We start from the raw sequence: 23,791 nt of genomic DNA on the forward strand, positions 1-23,791 counted from the left end.
TCATAGTCTTAATCCCCATTTTACAGATGAGGAACTGAGGCAAAGAGAAGTGGAGTGACTTGCCCAAGGTCACACAGCGGACGAGTGGTGGAGTGGGAATTGGAACCCAAGACCTCTGACTCCCAAACCCGTGCTCTTGTCACTAGGTCATGCTGCTTCTGCAGGGGGAGCTGAGACCCCCGGGGTGGGGGTGCTGGGACCCCAGAAGAGAGAGTACTGAACTCCCAGAGGAGGGGGTACTGGACCCCAGGGGAGGGGGCTCTCGGAAGCAGCATGACGTAGTGGATAGAGCACGGGCCTGGGAGTCAGAAGGTCATGGGTTCTAATTCTGGCTCTGCCGCTTCTCTGCTGTGTGACCTCGGGCAAGTCACTTTACTTCTCTGGGCCTCAGTTACCTCATCTATAAAATGGGGATTGAAACTGTGAGCCCCACGTGGGACAGGGACTGTGTCCAATCTGATTTGTTGTATCCAGCCCAGCGCTTAGTACAGTGCCTTGCACATAGTAAGCGCTTAACAAATACCTTAATAATAATTATTACTATCATCCCCAGAAGAGAGGATACTGGACTCCCAGCGGAGGGCTACTGGACGCCAGGGCAGAAGGAGCTGGGACCCCCAGAGGAGAGGGCACTGAACTCCCACGAGAGGGGACCCCCGAAGCCCCCCGGGGGGCCCGGACGTGGACTCACCAGCGTTCCTCCTGCCTGAGGACCACATGCCCGGCCTCCAGGTACTGGCCTTGGTGATAGCAGGAGCATTTGGCGATGGGCACGCAGTGACCCCTCTCGTCCAGGAAGGTGTGAGCCGGGCAGCCGCAGCCGTCCACCGGTGCCAGGCCCTGCAGGCAGTGCTGGTCCCGCTCGGACAGGGAGCGGCAGGTCTGCTGGCACGACGACACGTTGTACAAGAACACCTGCGTGCTGGGGCAGGAGCCCAGCTCCTTGTCTGCCAGGAGAGGGGGGCATCCGTCAGAGGGCACTGGGACGGATTAGGGGGCGCCTGGGCAGAGGGGGGCCGGTCGGGGGTGACGGGGCAGAGAAGGGGACCGGTCAAGGGGCACCGGGCAGAGAAGGGGACTGGTCAGGGGGTGCCGGGGCAGAGGGGGGACCAGTCGAGGGCGCCAGGGCAAAGAGACGGCCGCTTGAGGGGTACCGGAGCAGAGAATGGTTCCAGTCAGGGGTCGCGGGGCAGGAAGGGGGACTGGTGAGAGGGTGTCAGGGTGGAGAAGGGGCCACTTGGAGGGTACCGGGGCAGAGAGGGGGAACAGTCAGGGGGCACCAGAGCAAAGAGGGGGACCGTTCAGGGAGTGCCAGGGAGGAGAGGGACTGCTCCGGGGGCACAGGGACAGAGAGGGTGACGGGTCGGGGGGGCTAGGGCACAGAGGAGGACCGGTCAGGGAGTGCCGGGGCAGAGAGGACGACGGGTCAAGGGACACCAGGGCAGGGAGGGGGACCAGTTGGAGAGCACCAGCGTGGAGAGAGGGCCGCCCAAGGGGCACCAGAGCAGAGAGGGGGACTGGTCAGGAGGCTCTGTGATGGAGAGTGGACCGTTTAGTGTGGGGAACACTCAGGGGGCATGGAGCAAGGACATAGAGGGACCCTAAGCTTCAGAGGGACAATCCATTACTGTTCGGCTGCTCCCCCAGCGTCCTGCATAGTGCTTGGCACATAGCAAGTACCTGACAGATCCGACCGTGCTGCCCTGCTGGACTGATCTGGGTTGGGCGAGGTCCGGATGGCAGGGGGCTTTGGGGAGGGCCAGCACTGGGTCTCACCCTCCACGAGCTGGATCCTCCAAGACCCCGGCGGGAAGCCAGCAGGTGGGGGGAGGGGGGAGCCTTAGATTGTAAGCCCCCCCCCCCCAAGGGACAGGGACCGTGTTTAATGCCCAGATGCCCCTCTCAGCCCTTGGTACCGTGATCTGCACACAGGAAGCGTTGAATAAATAAATGCTCTTTCTACCCAGGTGGGCGTGGGGAGGGGGCTCGGGGCGAGAGTGGGGAGGGGGCTTGGGGCGGGGGGCACTCACTGCAGATCTGCTCTCTCCAGCCCCACAAAAGGATGCCTTTGGTGGCACAGGCCTGGGCATAGGAGGACAGAGCTCCACACAGACACTCCTCGCTGTTCTGGCAGTTGCAAGTGTCGTATTTGCACCTCTGCGGACAGGAAGTGGAAAAAGGGTTAAAGACACCCCACCCCCGGGAGACCCGGAGAAAGCAACAAGGGTCACCCCTTTCCACCCCTACATCCCCGCACTCCCAACTGTGAGCCTACAGCCCAGTGGATGGAACCCGGGCCAGGGTTCAAATCCCAGCCGCATCCCTTGTCTGCTGGGTGACCTTGGGTAAGTCACTTCTCCAGGCCTCAGTTACCTCATCTGTAAAATGGGGATTAGGACCGTGAACCCTTTGGGGAACATGGACTGTGTCCAACCCGATTAACTTGTATCTACCCCATCGCTTGGCACGTAGTAAATGCTTAACTGATATCATTAGTGAAAACAAGTGAGTCTGGGTCAAAAAGGCAAAGGTCTGTAGGCCAGGAGCACTTTCCATAAAAACAGAGAGCATGGTCTGCTCCGCTTCCCGGTGAGGGTGGGGGACGGGGTCTCAGCGGGGCAGGGTACATGTCTACCAACTCTATTGTATTGTCCTCTTCCAAATGCTTTGCACAGTGCTCTGCACAAAGTAAGAGCTCGACATATACCACTGATTGATGGGTTGATCAATGGCATTTACTGAGCACTTACCGTGTACAGAGCACTATACTAAGTGTTTGGGAGAGGACAATAGGACAGAGTTGGCGGACACGTTCCCTGCCCACAGGGAGGTTACAGTCCAGAGGGAGAGACGATAATAATGATAACTGTGGTATTTGCTAAACGCTTACTATGTGCCAAACATTGTACTAAGGGTTGGGGCGGATACAAGCTAATCAAGTCCCATACAAGTTCACGGTCTAAGTAGGAAGCAGCGGGGCTCAGTGGAAAGAGCCCGGTCTCGGGAGTCAGAGGTCGTGGGTTCTAATCCCGGCTCCTCCGCTGGTCAGCTGTGTGACCTTGGGCAAGTCACTTAACTTCTCCATGCCTCAGTTACCTCATCTGTAAAATGGGATTGAAGACTGTGAGCCCCACATGGGACAACCTGATTACCTTGTATCTACCCCAGCGCTTAGAACAGTGCTTGGCACATAGTAAGCGCTTAACAAGTACCAACATTATTATTAGGAAGGAAAACAGGAATTGAATCTCTGTTTTGTAGATGATGGAACTGAGGCACAGAGCAATGAAGTGACTTGCCCAAGGCCACCCAGCAGGCAATAATAATAATAATGTTGGTATTTGTTAAGCTCTTACTATGTGCCGAGCACTGTTCTAAGCGCTGGGGTAGACACAGGGGAATCAGGTTGTCCCACGTGGGGCTCACAGTCTTAATCCCCATTTTACAGATGAGGTAACTGAGGCACCGAGAAGTTAAGTGACTTGTCCAAGGCCACCCAGCAGACAAGTGGCCAAGTCAGGATTAGAACCCAGGTCCTCTGACTCCTAGGCCACACTGCTTCCCAGGGTCGCTGACAATAAGCACTGGGATAGAAGTACAGTCCCTGTCTCACCCAGGACTCACTTTCTAAGTGGGAGAAAGACCAGGAGTTGAATCCCCATCTGACAGACGAGAAGGAGCCTGACAGAGTGGTACAGCCCGGGGCCTGGGAGTCAGAAGGTCATGGGTTCTAATCCCGACTCCGCCACTTGTCTAAGGTGTTGCCTTGGGCAAATCTTGTTTCGTTTTGTTATCTCTCTCTCTTCTAGACTGTGAGCCCATTGTTGGGTAGGGTTTGTCTCTATCTGTTGCCGAATTGTACTTTCCAAGCACTTAGTCCAGTGCTCTGCACACAGTAAGCGCTCAATAAATACGATTGAATGAATGAATGAATGAAAGTCACTTCACTTCTCTGTGCCTCAGTTCCCTCATCTGGAAAATGGAGATTGAGTCAGAGAATCCCACGTGGGGCAGGGACCGTCTCCCAACCGCTTTGCTTGTATCCACCCCAGTGCTTAGAACAGAGCCTGGCACGCAGTAAACGCTTAACAAATACCATTATTATTATTATCATATGAGGAAACTGAGGCTGAGGGAAGAGAAGTGCCTTGGCCACGGTCCACCTGCAGGCAGGGGTCGGGGCCGGGATGAGAACCCAGGTCCCCTGGCTCCCAGGCCGGCAGCTTCCTGGCCCGTCGATGGCGGATGGATCCATGTCCCACCTTGTAATAGTCGTTGGGATTCACAGCCGAGTGGCACTTGGAGAACAGCGAGTCCTGCTTCTTCAGCAGGGAGCACCAGTGCTCCGCGTAGTTGGCTGGAGGAGGGGTGGGGGGAGGATGGGGGAGGAGGAAGGGGGAGGTGGGGGAGAAGAGGGAGAGGGGGAGAGAAGGGAGGAGAGTCAGGGTCGCGTCCTTTGGGCTGCTGAACCTGGCGGGGCTCCGGACTCACAGAACCTCTGTCTTCTTTCCGCCCTCCCTCCTCCTCCCATTCTTCCTTCTCCTTCTCACCTTCCTTCCCCTCCTGCTCCTTCTCTTCCTCCTCTCCCTTCCCCTCCTCCTCCTCCCCTTCTTCCATCTCTTCCTCCTCCCCTTCCTTCCCCTCTTCCTCCTTCTCTTCCTTCTCTTCCTTTCTCCTCTTCTTTTTCTTCCTTCCCCTCTCCTCCTCCTCTTCTACCTTCTCCTCCTCCCCTTCTTCGACTTCTTCCTCCTCCTCTCCCTTCCCCTCCTCCTCCTCTTCTTCCTCCTCCTTTTTTCTTCCCTTCTTCCTCCTCTTCCTTCTCCTCCTCCTCCTCTTCCTCCTTCTTTCCTTCCCCTCCCCCTCCTCCTCCTCCTTCTCCTCCTCCTCCTCCTTCCCCCGCCTTGCCTGCCTCCCCCATTGCACTGTGATTTCTGTGACCGGAAACGGTGCTGTGTTTCTGGGCTGTCAGTATAGTGCTTCATTTCCCTGGGCAGGCGTTCAGTACAGCACCACAGTGCTCTCAGCGGGCACTTAGTACAGTGTCAGAGCGCCCTCAGCACCTGCTCACTGCAGTGCCCCTCGGCAGGCGATCAGTACAGGCCTCTGTCCTCTGCAGATATTCAGTACGGTGCCAATAGCTCTGCCCTCGACAGGACCACGGTGCACAGTAGAGAGCCACAGAGCCCTGAGCAGGCATTCACTACAGTGCTGTACCCTCAACTGTTGTTCTGTCGATTCACCGTTGACTGGCTGATTGAGGGTTTCAGCTGGGGAGGGGGACAGCCACCAGTCCGGCCACCAGAACCCCTCCCTGACCTCTGCCCACCCTCCCGGCCCCTGCCCGCCTCTGGGTACCTTGGCAGCGTTGCCTGCTCGAGAACTCCTGGGCACAGGGCTGGGAAGCAGCAGCAGGCATGCACTGCCCTGGGGTGGCATACCCTGCCAAGGCCTACCCACTCACTGCCCTCCTGCTGCCCAGCAAACTGCTCTGGCACCTGTGGGCCTCAAGGGCCGGGGGAAAAGCTGGGGGAAGACCGCTACTCCTCACCGCCCGCCAAATCTACCAATCTCCACAACTTCCTGGAAGCCCTCCCTCCTTCAGGAAGCCCTCCCTGCTTTCACTTCCTCTCCCGCCTCCTGCCTCGGCACCTCCGGTCGCCCTTCTCTCCCCCGGTCCATCCTGCTGGGCGTCCTTGATCGATTCCCGAAGGGCCCCTGGCCACCTTTCCTTTCTCTCTCTGTTTCCCACCGTCCCATCGCTTCTGTCCAGGGCAGAGATGGTCCTTTTTCCAACAGCCGCTCCCTCCCTAGCGCTGAGGACAGCGCTCTGCAGAACCCAGGAGCCCAAGTCAGCCCTCGGCCCTCAATAGGCAACCAATACAGTGTTCTGCACCCAGCAGGTGCCTAGCACAGTGCTCTGCACCCACTAGGTGCCTAGCAAAGTGCTCTGTATCCAGCAGTCTCCTAGCACGGTGCTCTGTGCACCCAGCAGGCGCCTAGCAAAGTGCTCTGTATCCAGCAGGCTTCTAGCATAGTGCTCTGTGCACGCAGCAGGCGCCCAGCACAGTGCTCTGCACACAGCAGGTGCCCAGCACAGTGCTCTGCAGATAGGGCAGTGTCCAGTTAGCGTCGGGGGAGCCGCCAGGCTAGTTACCACTTTCGATGCTGAGGGCGCAGGGGTCGTCCAGCAAGTCGGCTTTGTCCTGGCAGGTGGAGTGGGCCTTCCAGGTGTTGGCGAAGTTGGCACCCGTGGCCTCGATCAGTCCGTTCACCGTCTTGAAATCGTCCCCTTCCATGCCGTTGAAATTCCCACAGAGACCTGCAGGGCCGGGGGGCAGAGGGGTTGAGTCGGGGGGCGAGGGGATAAGGGAGGGTGCGGGTCGACGTGGCTTCTTTTTTCGGGTCTGGGGGGGCGGGCAGGGGTAGGAGGTGCCAGAGGTTGGGGGTGGAAGGGGGTGCCCGAGGCTGGGGTCACATGGGGTGGGTGGTGGCCAGGGCTGAGAGCAGATGGAATTTGGGATGCCCAAGCTTGGGGGCAAAAAGGGTGGGAGGTGCCCTAAGCTAGAGGTGCCCGAGGCTGGGGGCACAAGGGGTGCCACTCCGCCACTAATCAGCTGTGTGATTTTGGCCAAGTCACTTCACTTTTCTGTGCCTCAGCTATCTCATCTGTAAAATGGGGATTAAGTCTGTGAGTCTCACGTGGGACAACCTGAATACGCTGTATCTACCCCAGCGCTTAGAACAGTGCTTGGCACATAGTAAGCGTTTAACAAATATCATTATTATTGTTATTATTATTATGAGGTGGAGGTGTGCTTGAGGCTGGGGGGAGATGGAGTTAGAAGTGCCCAAGATGGGGGCACAAGGGGTGGGAGGTTTCCGAGGGTGAGGGCAGATGGTGTTTGGGGTGTCCAAGACCCCCTGGTCACTTAACTTCTATGTGCCTCAGTTACCTCATCTGTAAAATGGGGATTAAGACCGTGAGCCCCACGTGGGACAACCTGATTATCGTGTATCTACCCCAGTGCATAGAACAGTGCTTGGCACATAGTGAGCGTTTAACAAATACCGTTATTATTATTATGAGGTGCGGATGTGCCTGAGGTTGGGAGTCGATGGAGTTAGAGGTGGCCAAGGCTGGGGGCACAAGGGATGAGGGGTACCCGAGGCTGGGGGCAGATGGAATCGGGGTGCCCGAGGATGGAGATGCCCCTCGAGATGGGAAGAGCTAGGAGCCGGGGTGAGGGGTCAGGGGTCAGAGGTCGGAGGGGAGGGGGGAGGCTCCTGTCCCGGAGGCCCGCACTGACCCTGGAGGGAGCCCTTGGCGATGGGGTCCATGGTGATGAAGAGTTGCATGACGGGCAGCAGTTGCACCTGCAGCTTGAGACCGAAGGACGTGCGCACGATGATGTGATGGGAGGATGGCCGGAAGGCGGAGAAGCTGGCTGCGAGGACAACAGGGGTGGGGGGGATGGGGAAAAAAACCACACTCTGGCAAGGGTTTCTGGGAAACTCCACCGCGGGGGTGGGAGGAAAACCACACTCTTGCAAGGGCTTCTGGGAAACTCCACTAAGCCCTCTCCCACGTCTAGGCCCGGATGGGGGGCGCCACTCGGGGAGGGTCCCGAGATCAAGCCACTAAGCGTGGCTTAGTGGAAAGAGCAAGGGCTCGGGAGTCAGAGGTCATGGGTTCTAATCCCGGCTCCGCCACTTAGCTGTGTGACTTTGGGCAAGTCACTTCACTTCTCTGTGCCTCAGTTACCTCATCTGTAAAATGGGGATGAAGGCTGTGAGCCCCACGTGGGACAACCTGATTTTCTTGTATCTACTCCAGGGCTTAGAACAGCGCTTGGCACATAGTAAGCGCTTAACAAAGACCATCATCATCATCATCATCAATCAGCCAATCGTATTGATTGAGCGCTTACTGGGTGCAGAGCACTGCCCTAAGCGCTTGGGAGGGGGCAATAGAACAATATAGCGGTGCTTAGTACCCTGCCCAGCTCTTAGTAGAGTGCCTGGCTCATAGCCAGCACTTAACAAATACCATAATAATTCATTATTGTTAATAATAAAAAAAAGATTCAGGTATTTGTTAAGCACTTACTGTGTGCCAGGCACTCTACTAAGCGCTCTGGTGGATACAAACAAATTGGGTTGGGCACAGTCCCTGTCCCATATGGGGCTCACAATCTTAATCTCTGCCTTTATAAATGTACTCTCCCAAGGACTCAGTACAGTGCTCAGCACCCAGTAAATGATGATGGACACAATCCACAAATGATGGATTGTGAGCCAGGCCGTGGCTGGCTCAGCCCCACAGCTCGAGCCCTGGAGGTGGGACATGAGGAGCAGTAACTCCGTGTCCACCCTGTCCGCCCCCTTCCTAGCTCTGGGACCCCCAACCCTGACCCCTCTGGGCCTGGGATCTTTTCAGACTGTTGCGTCCAAACCTCTCAGTCCTCCCCACCTGGCCTATCTGCCTTGTCCATCTCTGCCCTTCCTCCTCTGTTCTTCTCTGCCTTTCTTCACTGGCTTTTTTCTGCCCTTCCTTCTCTGCCCTTCTTCTCTACCCTTTTCTGCCTTTCCTCCTCTGTCCTTTTCTGCTTTTCTTCACTGCCCTTTTTCTGCCCTTTCTTCTCTGCCCTTCTTTTTCTGCCTTTCTACTCAGTCCTCTGTCCTTCTCTGACTTTCTTCACTGCCCTTTTTCTGCCCTTTCTTCTCTGCTCTTCTCTACCCTCCTCTTCCTTTCTTCTCTGTCTTTCTCTGCCTTTCTTCTCTGCCCTTTTTCTGCCCTTTCTTCTCTGCTCTTCCTTTTCTGTCCTCCTTTCTGCCCGTCTTGTCTGCCCTTTTTCTGCCCTTCTCTGCCTTTCTTCTCTGCCCTCCTTCTGTGGCCTTCCTTCTCTGCTCACCCCGAGCTGATCCCGGTGTGCCACCAGCCCCAGGTGCGGTGACTGAGGAGAACGCCCTGTGGCTTCCAGCTCCTTTAGACTTCTGGCTTCCCCCGACAGAGACCCCCCCCCCCCCCATTCACCCCGCTCCACTGAGGGGGCGGCCTAGGCCAGATATCCCCAACTGGGGTCTCCATCCCCTCCTGCCCCCCAGGGTCTTATCGGGGGTGGGGGGGGGGGGCAGGGGCGTTCTCACCAGTCACGTGGGGAAGATGGACTTCCAGTTCGTTGAGGAGGACACTGCCGTCGGCCTTGAACACCAAAGCCTGTGGGGAAGGGAGGGAGGGGCTTCCTAAGTTTCGGAAGGATCCCTAGATTCACCTCTCAGGCCCGAGGTCAAGTCAGGGAACTCCCCGGCTGGTCCCGTCTGCCCGCCCTTTGCACCCCTCAGTCCTGGGCCACGGGGGTCGAAGGGACGGTTTAAGTGGGGAGGGGGGTGCTGCTGGATGTGCGGGTTTCTGCCGCTCATTTAGAATACACTGGGGACCCTCAGAGCCCACCCAGCGGCTGGGCGCCCTCAGGGGCCCTGAGAGATATTTAAGAAGGGGCTCACACCCGGAATATTTTGCCTCCACTTACATTACAGATTGTCACTCTTTGTTGCTGCACTGTACTTTCCCAAGCGCTTAAAACAGTGCACTGACACTGTAAGCGCTCCATAAATACTATTAAATGGGAAAAAAAAGAATTACAGATACGTTTGCACCTCTTCCCCTATGCGGCAGCAACTGCCCCAGTGCTGCTAGGTTGGTTACTTGGTTCTGGTGTCTATTTGGTACTTACTCTATGCCAAGCACTTTACTAAGCTCTGGGGTCAAAAAAAAATTATGGTTCTACTTACGTGCTTACTTATGTGCCAAGCACTCTTCTAAGTGCTGGGGTAGATACAAGGTAATCAGTTTGGACACCGTCCCTGTCCCACATGGGGCTCACAGTCTTCATCCCCATTTTACAGATGAAGGAACTGTGGCCCAGAGAAGTGAAGTGACCAAAGTCACACAGCAGACGTGGGGTAGTCGGGATTAGAACCCAAGTCCTTCTGACTCCCGGGCCCGGGTTCTATCCGCTAAGACGGGACGCAGGGACCTCCTCCCCATTTAAAAACCAGGACGTTGAGCACTGAGAGGTTGAGTGTAGACTGTAAGCTCGTCGTGGGCAGGGAATGAGTCTGTTTATTGTTCTATGATCCTCTCCCAGGGCCTTAGTACGGTGCTCTGCACACAGTAAGCGTTCAATAAATACGATTTAAGTGAATGAGTGAATGAATGAGTTGAGTGACTTCACAATAATAATAATGATGATGATCATGGTATTTGTTAAGCGCTTACTATTTGCCAAGCACTGTTCTAAGACTTGTCCAACCCAGCAGGACGGGTAGGAGAGAGCAGACCGGGACTCGAATACGGGGTCTCCCACCTCCCCTCCCCCGCGATCGCCTGGGGGTTGGGGGATGGGGGGAGGGGGAGTCTGGGCTCCCCTCCGAACTCACGTTCTTGTTCTTGTCGGCCAAGAGCACGACGGACTTGAGGCAGGTCTGCTTGTCCGAGGATCCGCAGGGGACCAGCTCGGCCAGGACCGTGTGGGAATCGACCCCGGAGCCCTGCAAGACAACCGACCTCGGTCAGGGCCGCCGGACTGGGCCCCCGGCCCCCCACACCGCCCAGGACCCCGGAGCAGGCGGGGGAAGGAGGAAGAGGAGGAGGGGGAGGAAGATGACGAGGAGGGAGAGGAGAAGGAAAAAGAAGAGGAGGAGGAGAAGTTGGGAGGAGGCAGGGGATAAGGAGGAGAAGGAAGAGGAGGGGTGGAGAAGGAGAAAGAGGAGGAAGAGGAGAAGTTGGGAGGAGGCAGGGGATAAGAAGGAGGAAGAAGAGGAAAAGGAGGAGGAGGAGGAAGGGGGGGGAGAAGGAAGGAGAAGAGGAGCAGGAGGAGGAGAAGTTGGGAGGAGGCAGGGGATAAGGAGGAGGAGGAAAAGGAGGAGGAGGAAGAGGAGAGGTGGAGAAGGAGAAAGAGGAGGAAGAGGAGAAGTTGGGAGGAGGCAGATGATAAGGAGGAGGAAGAAGAGGAAGAGGAGGAGAAGGAGGAAGGGGGGAAGAGAAAGGAGGAAGAGGAGAAGTCGGGAGAAGGCAGGGGATAAGGAGGAGGAGGGAGAGGAGGAGGGAGGAAGAGGAGGGAGGAAGAGAGGCACGGAGGAGAGAAGAGAAGAAAAAGGAGAAGAGAGGAAGAGGGAAAAAAAGGAGGAGGGAGGAGGAGGGCGAGAAGGAAGAAAAGACGGGAAGAGGGGAGAGAAGGAGGAGAAGAGACAAGGAGGAGAAAAACGGTCGAGGGAGGAGAACGAAGACGAGGAGGAGGAGAATGAAAACGGAGGAGGGAGGAGGAGGAGGAGGAGAAGGAAGAAGAAAAGGTGGGAGACGGGAGGGAGAAGGAAGAGGAGGAAAAAGAGAAGGCGGGAGGAGGAGAGACCCGGCTCGGGAGTTGGTGTGGGGCGCCTACCTTGGACAGGACGTAGTAGCAGTCTCCGTGGAACGTGAACATCTTCCCGTCGAAAGTGGTCAGGTGGGAGCCGCCCTCCAGCTTACACGTGCCCGGGCACGGCAGGTCCCGGCAACGCCAGCCACCGGCGTGGCACTTGCTGCCCGCGGAGAGACCGTGGTCACCTCCCCCAGCCTCTTCCGCCAGGAGGCCTGTCCTCACCGCCCCACGGCCCCGCGGCTACTCCTCCGGCCGTCCCCGCGGCCCACCTCGGGACGCCCCCCGCTTCTCTCCTAGTTTCCTTGTTTCTCCCTCGCCCCGTTCTCGGTTGGCGACGTCCGCCTGCCGGACTCCCTGGGGCCCAGACCCCCTTCCCCTCCTTTTCGGACCCCGATGTCCTCGGGTCCCTGACGGTCCCTTCCCCGCTGGCCCTCGGACCCCGGTGTCCGGCGCTCACCACTCTTGGCAATCCTGGGTGACTCGGCTCCCGGGTTCGTACTGGCGACCCTGCACTCTGCAGTGGCACTGCTCCAGGGGGATGCAGCCTTGGCCCGTGAGGTCGTCCAACACCGTGCCTGCCCAGGCGAGGGGGGTGGGGGACCGTCAGTGTCCGCTCCCTGACCCCCATCCGCATCCCCTCCCCAGCTTGGCTCAGGGGAAAGACCTGGGAGTCAGAGGACGGGGGTTCTAATCCCGGCTCCTCCATCCTTCTTGCTGGGTGACCTTGGTCAAGTCACTCCACTTCTCTGGGCCTCAGATGCCTCGTCTGTAAAATGGGGTTTAAGACTGTGAGCCCCGCGTGGGACAACCTGACTACCTTCTATGATGATAATAATGATTACGGTATCTGTTAAACGCTTACTATGTGCCAGGCACTGTACTAAGCGCTGAGAAGGTAATCAGGTTGCCCCACGTGGGGCCCACAGTCTTAAACCCCATTTTACAGACGAGGGATCCGAGGGATCCCCGTTTTACAGATGAGCTGAGACCCGGAGAAGTTAAGCGGCTTTCCCGAGGTCACACAGCAGACAAGTGGCGGAGCCGGGATTAGAACCCACATCCTCTGACTTCCAAGCCCGTGCTCTTTCCACCACGCTGCTTCTCTAATAATAATGATGGTATTTGTTAAGCGCTTACTATGTGCAGAGCACTGTTCTAAGCGCTGGGGTAGACACAAGGGAATCAGGTTGTCCCACGTGGGGCTCACAGCCTTCATCCCCATTTTCCAGACGAGGTAACCGAGGGACAGAGAAGTTAAGTGACTTGCCCACAATCACACAGCTGACAAGTGGCAGAGCTAGGATTCGAACCCATCACCTCTGACTCAAAGCCCGTGCCCTTTCCACTGAGCCACGCTGCTTCTCTCCTACCCCAGCGCTTAGACAAGTGCTTGGCACATAGTAAGCGCTTAACAAATACCTTAATTCTTATTATTGATATTATTATTACTATCCGGGCAGCCTGAGAATCCTGGGCGTCGGGAGCCAAGGGGCGGGTCTCCCCAGCCCTCAGACCCCGGAGTGACCCAAGAGCCAAGAACAGAGCGGGATCATCTTCCCCAAGGCCATGGAGACCAGACAGGGGCAGATTCTTGAGTTTTGGGATTCCTGCCACCCTGGGACCCATGGTTTACCCCCGCTGTTTCATGACACTGGGCAGGATGGAGGGGTGAGCAGGGAAGGGTAGGGGGCTGGACAGGGGGCTGGGTAGGGGCAGGACAAGACCGGGGCTGGAAAGGGTCTGGGCAGATGCTGGGCAATAATAATAGTAATAATGATAACACTGGTATTCGTCAAACGCTTACTAAGTGCTAAGCACGGTTCTGAGCGCTGGGGTAGATACAGGGTAATCAGGTGGTCCCACGTGGGGCTCACAGTTTTAATCTCCAGATGACTTTACAGAGGCACAGAGAAGTGAAGTGGCTTGCCCAAGCTCACCCAGCAGACAAGTGGCGGAGTCGGGATTAGAACCCACGTCCTCTGATTCCCAAACCCCTTTCCACTAAGCCAAGTTGCTTCACTGCTGTACTGGGTTAAGCGCTTACTATGTGCTGGGCCCTGTACTAAGCGCTGGGGTGGATACAAGCAAATCACGTTGGATTCAGTCCCTGTCCCACCGAGGGTTCCCACTCTTCACCCCCACTTTACATATGAGGTAACTGAGGCCCAGAGAAGTTAAGTGACTTGCCCAAGGCCACCCAGTCAACAAGTGGCGGGGTGGGGATTAGAACCCAGGACCTTCTGGCTCCCAAGCCCGGGCTCTAGCCACTACGCCACGCTGCTCCTTTAGAGGGGTGGGCAGGGAGGGATCTGGGCAGGGGCTGGGCAAGGGGCAGGGTAGGGGCAGGGTGTGGGCAGATCGGGTGGCACCTTGAGGGCAGAAGCAGCCGTCCATGGGGTGTTCCTCGCACAGGAGGCTGATGTCGGGGTTGGAGCACGTGTCCACGCAGGGCGATCCGCTCTCCAGGTACACCATGTTGCCGGGGCAGGTCTTGGCTGGAGGGAGGCACAGCACAGCGGGATGCGGGGTGAGAACCTAGCAGCGGGCTGTGTCCGCCGCCCCCGCGGAGCCCATCGCCCCCGGAGAGCCCACCGCCGGGGGGAAGCCCACCCCCTTTCAGCCCACCACTCTGTCTCCAAAGGGCTGGCTGCTCTCCTGGACGCTCGCCCCGAGAGCTGGAAAGCTGCACTCTCGTTGCCCCGACTCTCCCCCAGTGACTCAGCCCGGACCACCCAATACCCCCTGACTCTTCCCTCTCCATCTCTGACTCCCCGGTGACCAGTGGCCCAACAGAGACCATCCCACACTCCTGACTCTCCCCTCTCCACCCCTGACTCTCCCCCAGTGGCTCAACCCGGACCATCCAACACCCCCTGACTCTCGCCTCTCCATCCCTGACACCCCCAAGTGACCAGTGACCCAACACAGACCATCCAACACTCCCTGACTCTCCCCTCTCCACCCTTGACTGTCCCCCAGTGACCCAGCCCGGACCATTTAACACCCCCTGACTCTCTCCTCTTCATCCCTGACTCTCCCCAGTGACCAGTGACCCAACGCAGTCCATCCCACACCTCCTTGCCTCTCCCCTCTCCATCCCTGACTCTCCCCAGTGTCCGCTGACCCAACACAGACCATCCCACACCCCCGCCTCTCCCCTCCCCATCCCGGACTTTCCCCCGGTGACCCAGCAGGGACCATCCAACAGCCCCCGCCTCTCCCCTCTCCATCCCTGACTCTCCCCAGCGACTAGCCCATCCAAGGATTTGGCTAATGGGCATCTGGGAGAGAAAGGAGGTGAGAGTGGAGAAGCCATCTCAGAGCGGCAGGAGGCCAAGCAGAGAGTCGCGCCCCGGGGAGAGTCCACCCGGCGACCCCGGGGTCCAGATTTCTGTGCCCGCAGCCCCTCCGGCCGACCCCCTCCCCCGGGAGGCGCTTACGGCAGAACCGTGCGGAGCGCCAGGCTCCGGGTCGGCCTCCGGCGTGGGCGCACTGTCGGGAGAACTGAGCCACGGTATCGCAGAGGCAAGAGGCGGGGGTCTCCTCGCGACAGGAGCAGTGGTCTTGCACGCAGGCCTTCACGAACATCTCCACGTCCACCACCTCCTGGCACGACTCGAAGGCCGGCAACGTCAGCAGCTTCTGGCACTCGGCGCGCTGCAAGAGACGGAAGGCCGAGGTCACGGGCGCCCAGCACAGCGCCCTGCACGTAGCAGGCGGCTCAGCACTGCGGACGTCCAGCGCAGCTCTCTAGACACTGCAAGCGCCCAGCACGGCGTTCTTGTGGGCGTCCTAGACAGCGCACTGCAGGCTTCCAGCACAGCGTTCAGCCCACTGTGGGCACCCGGATAGAGCTCTGCGCGTAGCAGGCTCCCAGATCAGCGTTCTACACATTATGGGCCCCCAGGACAGCGCCCTACACATAACAGGTGCCCAGCAAGGCGCTCTGCACAGAGAAAGCGCCCAGCACAGTGCTCTGCACATCGCAGGCGCCCAGCACAGAGTTCTGCACATTGTGACACCCAGAGCAGCTCTCTGCGTGTAGCAGGAGCCCAGCACGGCGTTCTGCACACGAAAGGACCCAGCACAGCGCTCTGCACATCGCAGGCGTCCAACACAACGTTCTGAACATTGTGGGCACCCAGGACAGCCCCCTGCACATCGCGGGCGCCCAGAACAGCGCTCTGCACACAGAAAGCGCCCAGCACAGTGCCCTGCACACATCGGGAGCCCCGTCCAGAGCAGTGTAGCGCAGAGTCACGCCCTCCCCACGCCGTCCCCCCGCCCGCCCCCTCCTCCGACCCCCTCACCCCCCACCCCCGGCCCCGTGTACACGCACGTGTTTCTCGCAGGCCTTAGGGACGGGCGATTCTTCGGGGTCCTCGCAGTCCGGCCTCGTGTGCATCACCTTCTGCAGATTCCCGAACTCCACCGCCGAGTAGGGGACACCTGTGGAGGGAAGGAGAGACCCCGCAAATGAGGAGGCTGCGACCCTCCTCCCTCCTCCCCTCCCCCAGCCCGCGCGGAGGGCAGGGCCCGGGGGTCCTCACCCTGGCTGAAGAACTCAAAGTAGGTGGGCAGGCCGTTAAAATCCCCGCAGAGACCGCACGTGTGGTTCTTGAATTTAGCGTCCAGCTCCAGCTGCGGCGCGGGAGAAAACGGGGGGCGGGGGTCAGCCCGGGGGGGCAGGGCGGGGGGCGCCCCCGAGGAAGGGGGGAAGGGACCCTCCGGGCATCAGCCTCGGCTCATCGGGCCCCGACGGCAGCCGGGAGGCTACGAGTTAGACTTGGGGAGGGTTGACGAAGGTCGGATGGAGGAAGGGGAAGGGGTGGGGAGGGGGTGGGGGCGTTGAGGGGATGGGGTAGGGAAGGGTAAGGAGAGGGCAGGGGTACGGAGGGGAGGGCAGGGGTTCTGGGAGGAGGCAGGGGCGCTGAGGAGAGGGCAGGGGAAGGCAGGGGCGCTGAGGAGGGGGCGGGGGTGCTGGGGAGGGGCAGGAGTGCTGAGGGGAGGGCAGGGGGAGGCAGGGGAAGGCAGGGGCGCTGAGGAGGGGGCAAGGCTGTTGGGGAAGGGCCAGGGGTGCTGAGGGGAGGACAGGGATGCTGAGGGGGAGGCAGGGGCGCTGAGGAGGGGGCAGGGGTGTTGGGGAGGGAGCAGGGGTGCTGAGGGGAGGGGCAGGGGTGCTGAGGAAGAGGCTGGGGGAGGCAGGGGAAGGCAGGGGAGCTGAAGAGGGGGCGGGGGTTTTGGGGAGGGGCCGGGGTGTTGAGGGGAGGGCAGGGGTGCTGAGGAAGAGGCAGGGAGGGGCAGGGGCGCTGAGGAGGGGGCAGGAATTCTGGAGAGGAGGCAGGAACGCTGAGGAGGGGCGTAGGGGGAGGCAGGGGTTTGAGGAGGGGGCAGGGAAGGCAGGGGCGCTGAGCAGGGGGCAGGGGTCCTGAGGAGGGGACGGGGCGCTGAGGAGGGGCCAGGGGAAGGCAGGGATGCCGAGGAGGGGGCAGGGGTTGTAAGGGGGGCCGAGGAGGGGGAGGGGAGGGCCGGGGAGGGGATCCGGGGGTCGGGGGTCTGCGGGGGCGGTTGGACTCGCACCATGAGCGCGTCTTCTCCGTTCCACAGCAGCTTGAGGCCGACGCGGCCGGAGACCTTGGTGTAGGCGTCGCTCTTCTCGATGATCAGGCCGGGCGCGAAGTAGGGGAGGTGAACCCTGGGGGGCAGGGGGCGGCGGGGAGGGCACGAGGGAGGGGGTCAGGGTAGACCCGGGACCACCCCGCCGGCTCACCCACCCCCGCCCAGGGACCCTCACTCGTTCACTCAGTCTTATTTATTGAGCGCTTCCTGTGTGCAAAGTACTAAGCGCTGGGGAGAGGACGACTGAACAATAAACAGACACGTTCCGTGCCCTTCGTGGCCCTGAGGACCCCACGAGGAGCCATGTGCTACTCGCCTTCCCGGCTTCCGCTATTATTATTATTAGCATTATTATCTGGAAACCTCATTTGGAAAATGGAGATTGAGATTGTGGGCCCCAGCTGGGACAGGGACTGTGTCCAACTCGATTTGCTTGTATCCACCACGACGCTTAGTACAGGGATCGGCATTTAACACGCGCTCAACGAATACCATAATTATTATTATTATATTTGGTGAGCGCTTACTATGTCCCAAGCGCTGTTCTGAGGTAGATACAAGTTAATCGGGTTGGACACAGTCCCTGTCCCACATGGGGCTCACCGTCTAAGGAGGAAGGAGAACAGGGATTGAATCCCCATTTTGAAGATGAGGGAACTGAGGCCCAGAGAAATGAAGTGATCTGCTCAAAGCCACGCAGCAGGCTAGGGGCAGAGCGGGGATTAGAACCCAGATCCTCTGACTCCCAGCCCTGTGCTCTTTCCACTGGGACACACTACTGTATCGAACCCCACCCACGCCTTGACTCTCCCCTCTTCATCCCCAATTCCTTGGGGACGTCATTCTGGTTTCTCGTAAGTACCCACTCCGTGCTAAACGCTGTGGTCAAAGACGAGTAGCCAGGTAGGACCCAGTCCCCGTGGCCCCTGCTCTCTAAGAGGGAGAGCAGGGGTCTTCTCCACATTCTAATAACGATAATAATGGTAATTGTGGTATTCGTTAAGCACTTACTATGTGCCAGACATTGTACTGAACGCTGGGGTAGATACAAGCTAATCAGGTTGGACTCAGTCCCTGTCCCACAAAGGACTCATAATAATAGCAATAATAATAATGGGATTTATTAAGCACGTACTATCTGCCAGGCACTATACTAAGCACTGAATCTTAATATCCATTTTACAGATGAAGTAACTAAGGCCCAGAGAAGTGAAGTGACTTGCCCAAGGTCACCCAGCAGACAAAGGGAGGAGTCGGCATTAGAACCCAGGTCCTTTTGACTCCTGGGCCTATCGCTAGGCTATGCTGCCTCTACAGATGAGGACACCGAGGCCAAAAGAGGGTAAGGGACTTACCCAAGGTCACACAGCCGCTCAGGGGCGGAGCCGGGGTTGATCCATCACCCTGCCCTCTCCGACCCCACCCCCCATGGGCCCACACCCCTGCCCAAGCCGGGCACGTGGCAACCACACGGCGCTCTTGTGCCTCTGTGTACCCACTAAGGGCGGCACCGGACCCCGCCCACCCTAAACGGCTATAAAATTAGATCTGGACCCCCGCCCGGCCGCCCTGGGCAAACAGGACCCGGAGAGTCACAGGTGTGGGGGGGGGGCTGGGGCAGGAGTAGGGGTAGGGGGGCAGGTCTGGGGATCTCAGTGCTGATCACCACTCTGCCATTTGCCTGCTGTGTGACTTTGGCCGATTAATAATAATAATAGTGGTATTTGTTAAGCGCTTACCATGTACCGGGCACTGTACTAAGCGCTGGGGTAGATACAAGCTAATCGGGTGGGACACTGTCCCTATGCCACATAGGGCTTACAGTCTTAATCCCCTTGAGATAACTGAGACACAGAGAAGTGAAAAGACTGGCCCAAGGTCACACAGCAGACAAGTGGAAGAATGGAGATTGGAACCCATATAGTAGGCACAGCGCTGTGCACACAGTAGGTGCCCAGCACAGCGCTCTGCACAGAATAGGCACTCGGTAAATACTGAGAAGCTCAATGCTGCTGGCTCCAGTCCAGTGCTCATTGGGAAAACCCCGTGGGAAATGAAATTCGAGGAAAGTCAAATCCATCGTTGGGGAAGCCGGCCAGGCGGGCTCTGCCTCAGCCACTTGCATTGTTTTGCTTCGTTTTTCGCTTTGTTTTAAAAACGGCAATTTTTTAAGCACTTACTACGTGCCAGGCGCTGTACTAAGCGCTGGGGTAGATACAAGCTAATCAGTTTGGACACAGTTCCTGTCCCATGTGGGGCTCACGGTCATAATCTTGTCTCTAGACTGTTAGCTCGTTGTGGGCAAGGGAATGTGTCTGTTTATTGTTATATCGTACTCCTCCGAGCCCTTAGTACAGTGTTTCGTCCACGGTAAGTGCTCAATAAATACAATTAAATAATTAAATTAATATCGCCATCTCCCAAGTGCTTAGTACAGTGTCCTGCACTCAGTTAGCACTCAGTAAATACGATTGACTGACTAATCTTTATTTTACAGATAAAGGAACGGAGGCCTAGAGAAGAGAAGTGACTTGCCAAGGTCACACAGTGGTCAGTGGCAGAGCGGGGATTGGAACCCAGCTCCTTCCGACTGCCATTTTTGTGGGTCGATGGTGCTGGTGATATTGAGCACTTGGGAGAGGGCAATATTAACTAAACTAGAACACTTCCCCCTTCAAAGCCCTACCGAAAGCTCACCTCCTCCAGGAGGCCTTCCCAGATTGAGCCCCCCTTCCCCCCTCCTCCCCTCCCCATCGCCCCGACTCCCTCCCTCTGCTCTACACCCCTCCCTGCCCCACAGCACTAATGTATGTATGGACATATTTATTCTATTTATTAACAATGTTTATAAATCTATAATTCTATTGCTTTTATACTGATGCTATTGACGCCTGTCACCTTGTTTTGTCGACCGTCTCCCCCCTCCTAGACCGTGAGCCCGTAGTTGGGCAGGGATTGCCTCTGTTGCCGAATCGTACTCTCCAAGCGCTTAGTCCAGTGCTTTGCAGAGGGTGAGCGCTCAATAAATACGATTGCATGAATGAATGAAATGGTGGAGAGGTTTGCTGTTTGCCGTATTGTACTTTCCAAGCGTTTAGTCCAGTGCTCTGCACACAGTAAGCGCTCAAGTGAATGCTCGATTGATTGAATGAATGAATGAATGAATGAATGAATGAACGACCCCTCCTAGGACCCCCACCCCCACCACCCCGCCCCTCCCCGGCCCCTGAGGGCCACTCACAGCTCGCCGTTGACCGTGGCCAGCTGCTGGGTCAGTTGGACCACGACGTCCTGGATGGTGATGAGGACGGACTTGATGACCAGCTGGCCGGCGGAGCTGAGGCCACGGGCCACGTGGACGACGAACTCCTTGTAGGTGTCGCGACAGTCGGAAGCCAGGTTATAGTCGCAGAGGCCGGGGAAGCGGAAGACCTCCCCATCGAAGGTCCGGTAGTGCCCATCGCCCCAAGCGCTGCAGACGTGGTGGCCGTGGTTCCGGGGCCGCACTGCGTGGAGAAGGGGACCTCAGGACGGGCTCACCCCCAGCCCCCCGCGCTGGACACTTGCAACACCCCCCCAGGACACCTCCTCCGGGAAGTCCTCTGTGCTCTTATGCACGCCCGTCCGTCCGGTAGCGACCGGACGATTCCCATCTGCTCTCAGGCTCTTAGGCATTCCTGAGCGTCCATCCAGTAGTGACCGGACGGTTCTCGTCTGCTCACAGACCCTTGGCATCCTGTGCCCATCTGTCTGTCCATCCAGTAGCGACCGGTCGATTCCCATCTGTTCTCAGACCCTTTGGATTTATGCACTCCCATCTATCCATCCTCCCCAGTCCCATCCCCCGAAGACGCCTCCTCCAGGAAGCCCTCCCGGCCGCCCGCCCTGCCTCGGTGCTCCTTTGCAAGCCCGTCCGTCCGGTAGTGACCGGACGATTCCCACCTGCTCTCAGGCTCTTTGGACTTATGCATTCCTGAGCGTCCATCCAGTAGTGACCGGACGATTCCCATCTGCTCTCAGACCCTTTGGATTTATGCATTCCCTTCTATCCATCGGTCCAGGAATAACGGGACAATTCCTATCTGATCTCAGACCCTTCGGACTTATGGACGCCCGTCCGTCCGTCTGTCCGTTCGGTGGTGACCAGACCATTCCCATCTGCTCTTAGTCCCTTTGGATAAATTCTCCCATTCACGGCAGCTCGTTTTCCCAAGAGGCGGGTCTTGGGGTGATCCGAGGAGAAGGATGAGAATCTTCCCCCTGGTCTGTGTAACCCCGACTGCTCCAGACCTGGCGGGTGCCTAGCACGGAGCTCTGCCCACAGTAGGCGCCTGTTACACTGCTCTGCCCCAAATAGGCGCCCAGTACAGCGCTCTACATTCAGTAGGGGCCCAGGACAGTGCTGTGAACGCAGCAGGCGCCTATCGCACAGCGCTTTGAATCCAGCAGGCTCCCAGAACAGCGCTCTGCAGCCGGTAGGTGTCCAGTACAGTGCTCTGCAAACGGTAGGTACCCAGGACGGCTTTCTGCACACAGTAGGCGCCCAGTACAGGGATCAGCCCATACTAGGAGCCTAGTGCAGCGCTTGGCGCCTAGTTGGAACCCAGGACAGCGCTCTGCCCACAGCTGATGTTCAAAAATAATGATGGTATCTGTTTAGCGCTTACTATGTGCCAAGCACTGTTCTAAACGCTGAGAATGGGGAATTGCTTAAAATTTCTTTAGTGCCATTCTCCGCCCCGTCCCCAGTCTACGCCCCCCGCTTTTCCCGCTGAGGGTCGCCCCTCGCTCCCCCGCGGCCTCCAGGGCCCGAGGGGCGGCCACTCCATCCTCCGTCCACCCCGCCCTTCCCAAATGAGCCCTTGGATCTCTGGGGGCTACGGCTACGACTCCCCTCTTTTCCCGTCCCCCCTCCTCAGCCCTCCCACCCCGAAAATCTCAAAGCGCCCTGGCCCATCCAAGGTGGCCAAAATTTTCCTGGGGCCCAGAGAGGGCAAGCAAGCTGCCCAAATGGCTCAGCTTCTCCCCAGCTCGCTGCCCTGGCTGGGCTGCCCGGAGCCCCTCTCCCCTCGGGGGTCCTCGAGGACGGTGGGGGAGGGTCGCAGGGACCCTCGGGGTGGCGGGGGGGGGGTGGAGTGGGTGGCAGGAATTGGCCAGCTCAGGGGGCGCTGCCCCTTCCTTGTCCGGCAAGGAGAAAATGTAAGGGGCCGTTTTCAAGTCTCCCCCCGCCCCCACCTTCAGCCTCACTGTTGCCCACCCACCTCTTCCCACCCGTCCGGTCCCCCACCCCCGGCCCACCTGCCCGCCCACCCATGCAAACCCCACCCCCCCATCCATCCATCACCCACTTTTCTCTCCTTCTGTTCGGCCGTTTTCCACCCACCCAAGCAGCCATGGTCTGCCCCTCGTCCGTCCTTCCGTCTGTCCACCCCCATTCCGTGGTACCCAGGAACTCCGCTACCGTCCACCCTTGCCCATCCCTCCCATGCCCGGCCCCAGGATCCCCTTCTCTCGCTTTCTCTCTGGCTCTCTCATTGTCTCTCTCACCATCTCTCCCTGCGTCTCTCTCACTGTCTCTCTCTGTGTCTCTCTGTATCTCTCTGCGTCTCTTTCACTGTATCTCTGTCTCTCTCTATCTCTTTGTCTCCATTTATGCCTCTCTGTCTCTCAGTCTTTCTGTCTTTCTGTCTCTCTCCCACTGTGTCTCTCCGTACCTCTCTATCTCTGTCTTTCTCTGTCTCTGTGTCTCGCTGCCTCTCCCTCTCTCTCTATCCCTCTGTCTGTCTCTGTTTCTGTGTTTGGCTGTCCCTCTCTCTGTATCTATCTCTATCTCGCTCTTCCACTGTCTCTCTCTGTATCTTTCTCTGTCTTTGTCTCTCTGAGTGTCTTGCTATTTCTCTCTCCTTCTTTATCTCTATCTCTCTCCTACCATCTCTCTCTTTTTCTCTATTTCTCTCTGGGTCTCTTTATCTCTCCTTCTCTCTGTATCTCTCTGCCTCTCTCTCTCTCCATCTATCTCCCTCCATCCCTTCCCAACCCCCGCACCCCACATTCCTGAGGAAACCCAAGGCCAGGGGCAGCGGGTTACCCACCCAGGGGACCTGACCCCCCCCCCCGACCCTCAGCCCCCTGATCTGCCCAGGCTCACCTTGCTCAGTGCCCTTAACGCCCACAGAGACCACGGCCAGCCAGAGCGCCAAGAGGCTGGCGCATCTGAGCCCCATGTTGGCTCCTGATGGAGGTCTAGGAGGACGAAGGCCGTGGAGAACCTGACCTTTATAACCCCCTCTGGGGGCCGGGCCGAGGGGTGGGGGTGGGGGAGAGGGCAGGGGAGGGGCAGGCCCGGGTGGGGTCTTGCCAGGCGATCACGCAAACGGGTCCGTGCGGGCACGCGGAGGGCAGCGGCAGGGAGATGTTGATTCAGTTATCGGGCGTGGATCCCTTTATGGCCCCTTGGGTTAAATTTAGCCTCTTCTGCAGGAGCTGTGGCTGCGGCCTCCACCCCAGCCTCGGCCTGCACCTCCCTCCGGATGCCCCCTCTTCTGGGAGTGGGTGGTCTCCATGGCCGGGGGGGGGGGGTCCCCCTGCGAAGCTAACCCCAGAGACAGACAAAAAAATCACTTGCCAGTAGGGAGGAAGAGTGGGGCCAACGATATCAAGTGGACCCCCTTGCTTTTCAAGGGCGATTTTATTTTCCTCCCAGTGAAATCGGTAATATCGATAATAATGGTACTTGTTAAGCACTTACTTAT

The 23,791-nt window shown here is 58.2% G+C and overlaps 1 protein-coding gene across 1 annotated transcript in view; it reads right to left on the bottom strand.

Annotated features, from left to right (window-relative positions):
• Positions 1–23,263, bottom strand: part of MUC2 (mucin 2, oligomeric mucus/gel-forming) — a 72,030-nt gene extending 48,767 nt beyond the window's left edge. Inside the window, 16 exon segments of the mRNA XM_039911648.1 lie at positions 692–947; positions 2,031–2,157; positions 4,263–4,357; positions 6,155–6,319; positions 7,308–7,445; positions 9,148–9,217; positions 10,441–10,551; positions 11,442–11,580; positions 11,878–11,995; positions 13,790–13,915; positions 14,861–15,077; positions 15,760–15,869; positions 15,971–16,061; positions 17,001–17,115; positions 20,281–20,545; positions 23,188–23,263. Coding sequence (XP_039767582.1) covers positions 692–947; positions 2,031–2,157; positions 4,263–4,357; positions 6,155–6,319; positions 7,308–7,445; positions 9,148–9,217; positions 10,441–10,551; positions 11,442–11,580; positions 11,878–11,995; positions 13,790–13,915; positions 14,861–15,077; positions 15,760–15,869; positions 15,971–16,061; positions 17,001–17,115; positions 20,281–20,545; positions 23,188–23,263 — 2,219 coding nt within the window.
• Positions 23,264–23,791: the final 528 nt, after the last annotated feature.

The sequence above is a fragment of the Ornithorhynchus anatinus genome, chromosome 3, assembly GCF_004115215.2.
Source record: "Ornithorhynchus anatinus isolate Pmale09 chromosome 3, mOrnAna1.pri.v4, whole genome shotgun sequence".
Taxonomy (NCBI): Eukaryota; Metazoa; Chordata; class Mammalia; order Monotremata; family Ornithorhynchidae; genus Ornithorhynchus; species Ornithorhynchus anatinus.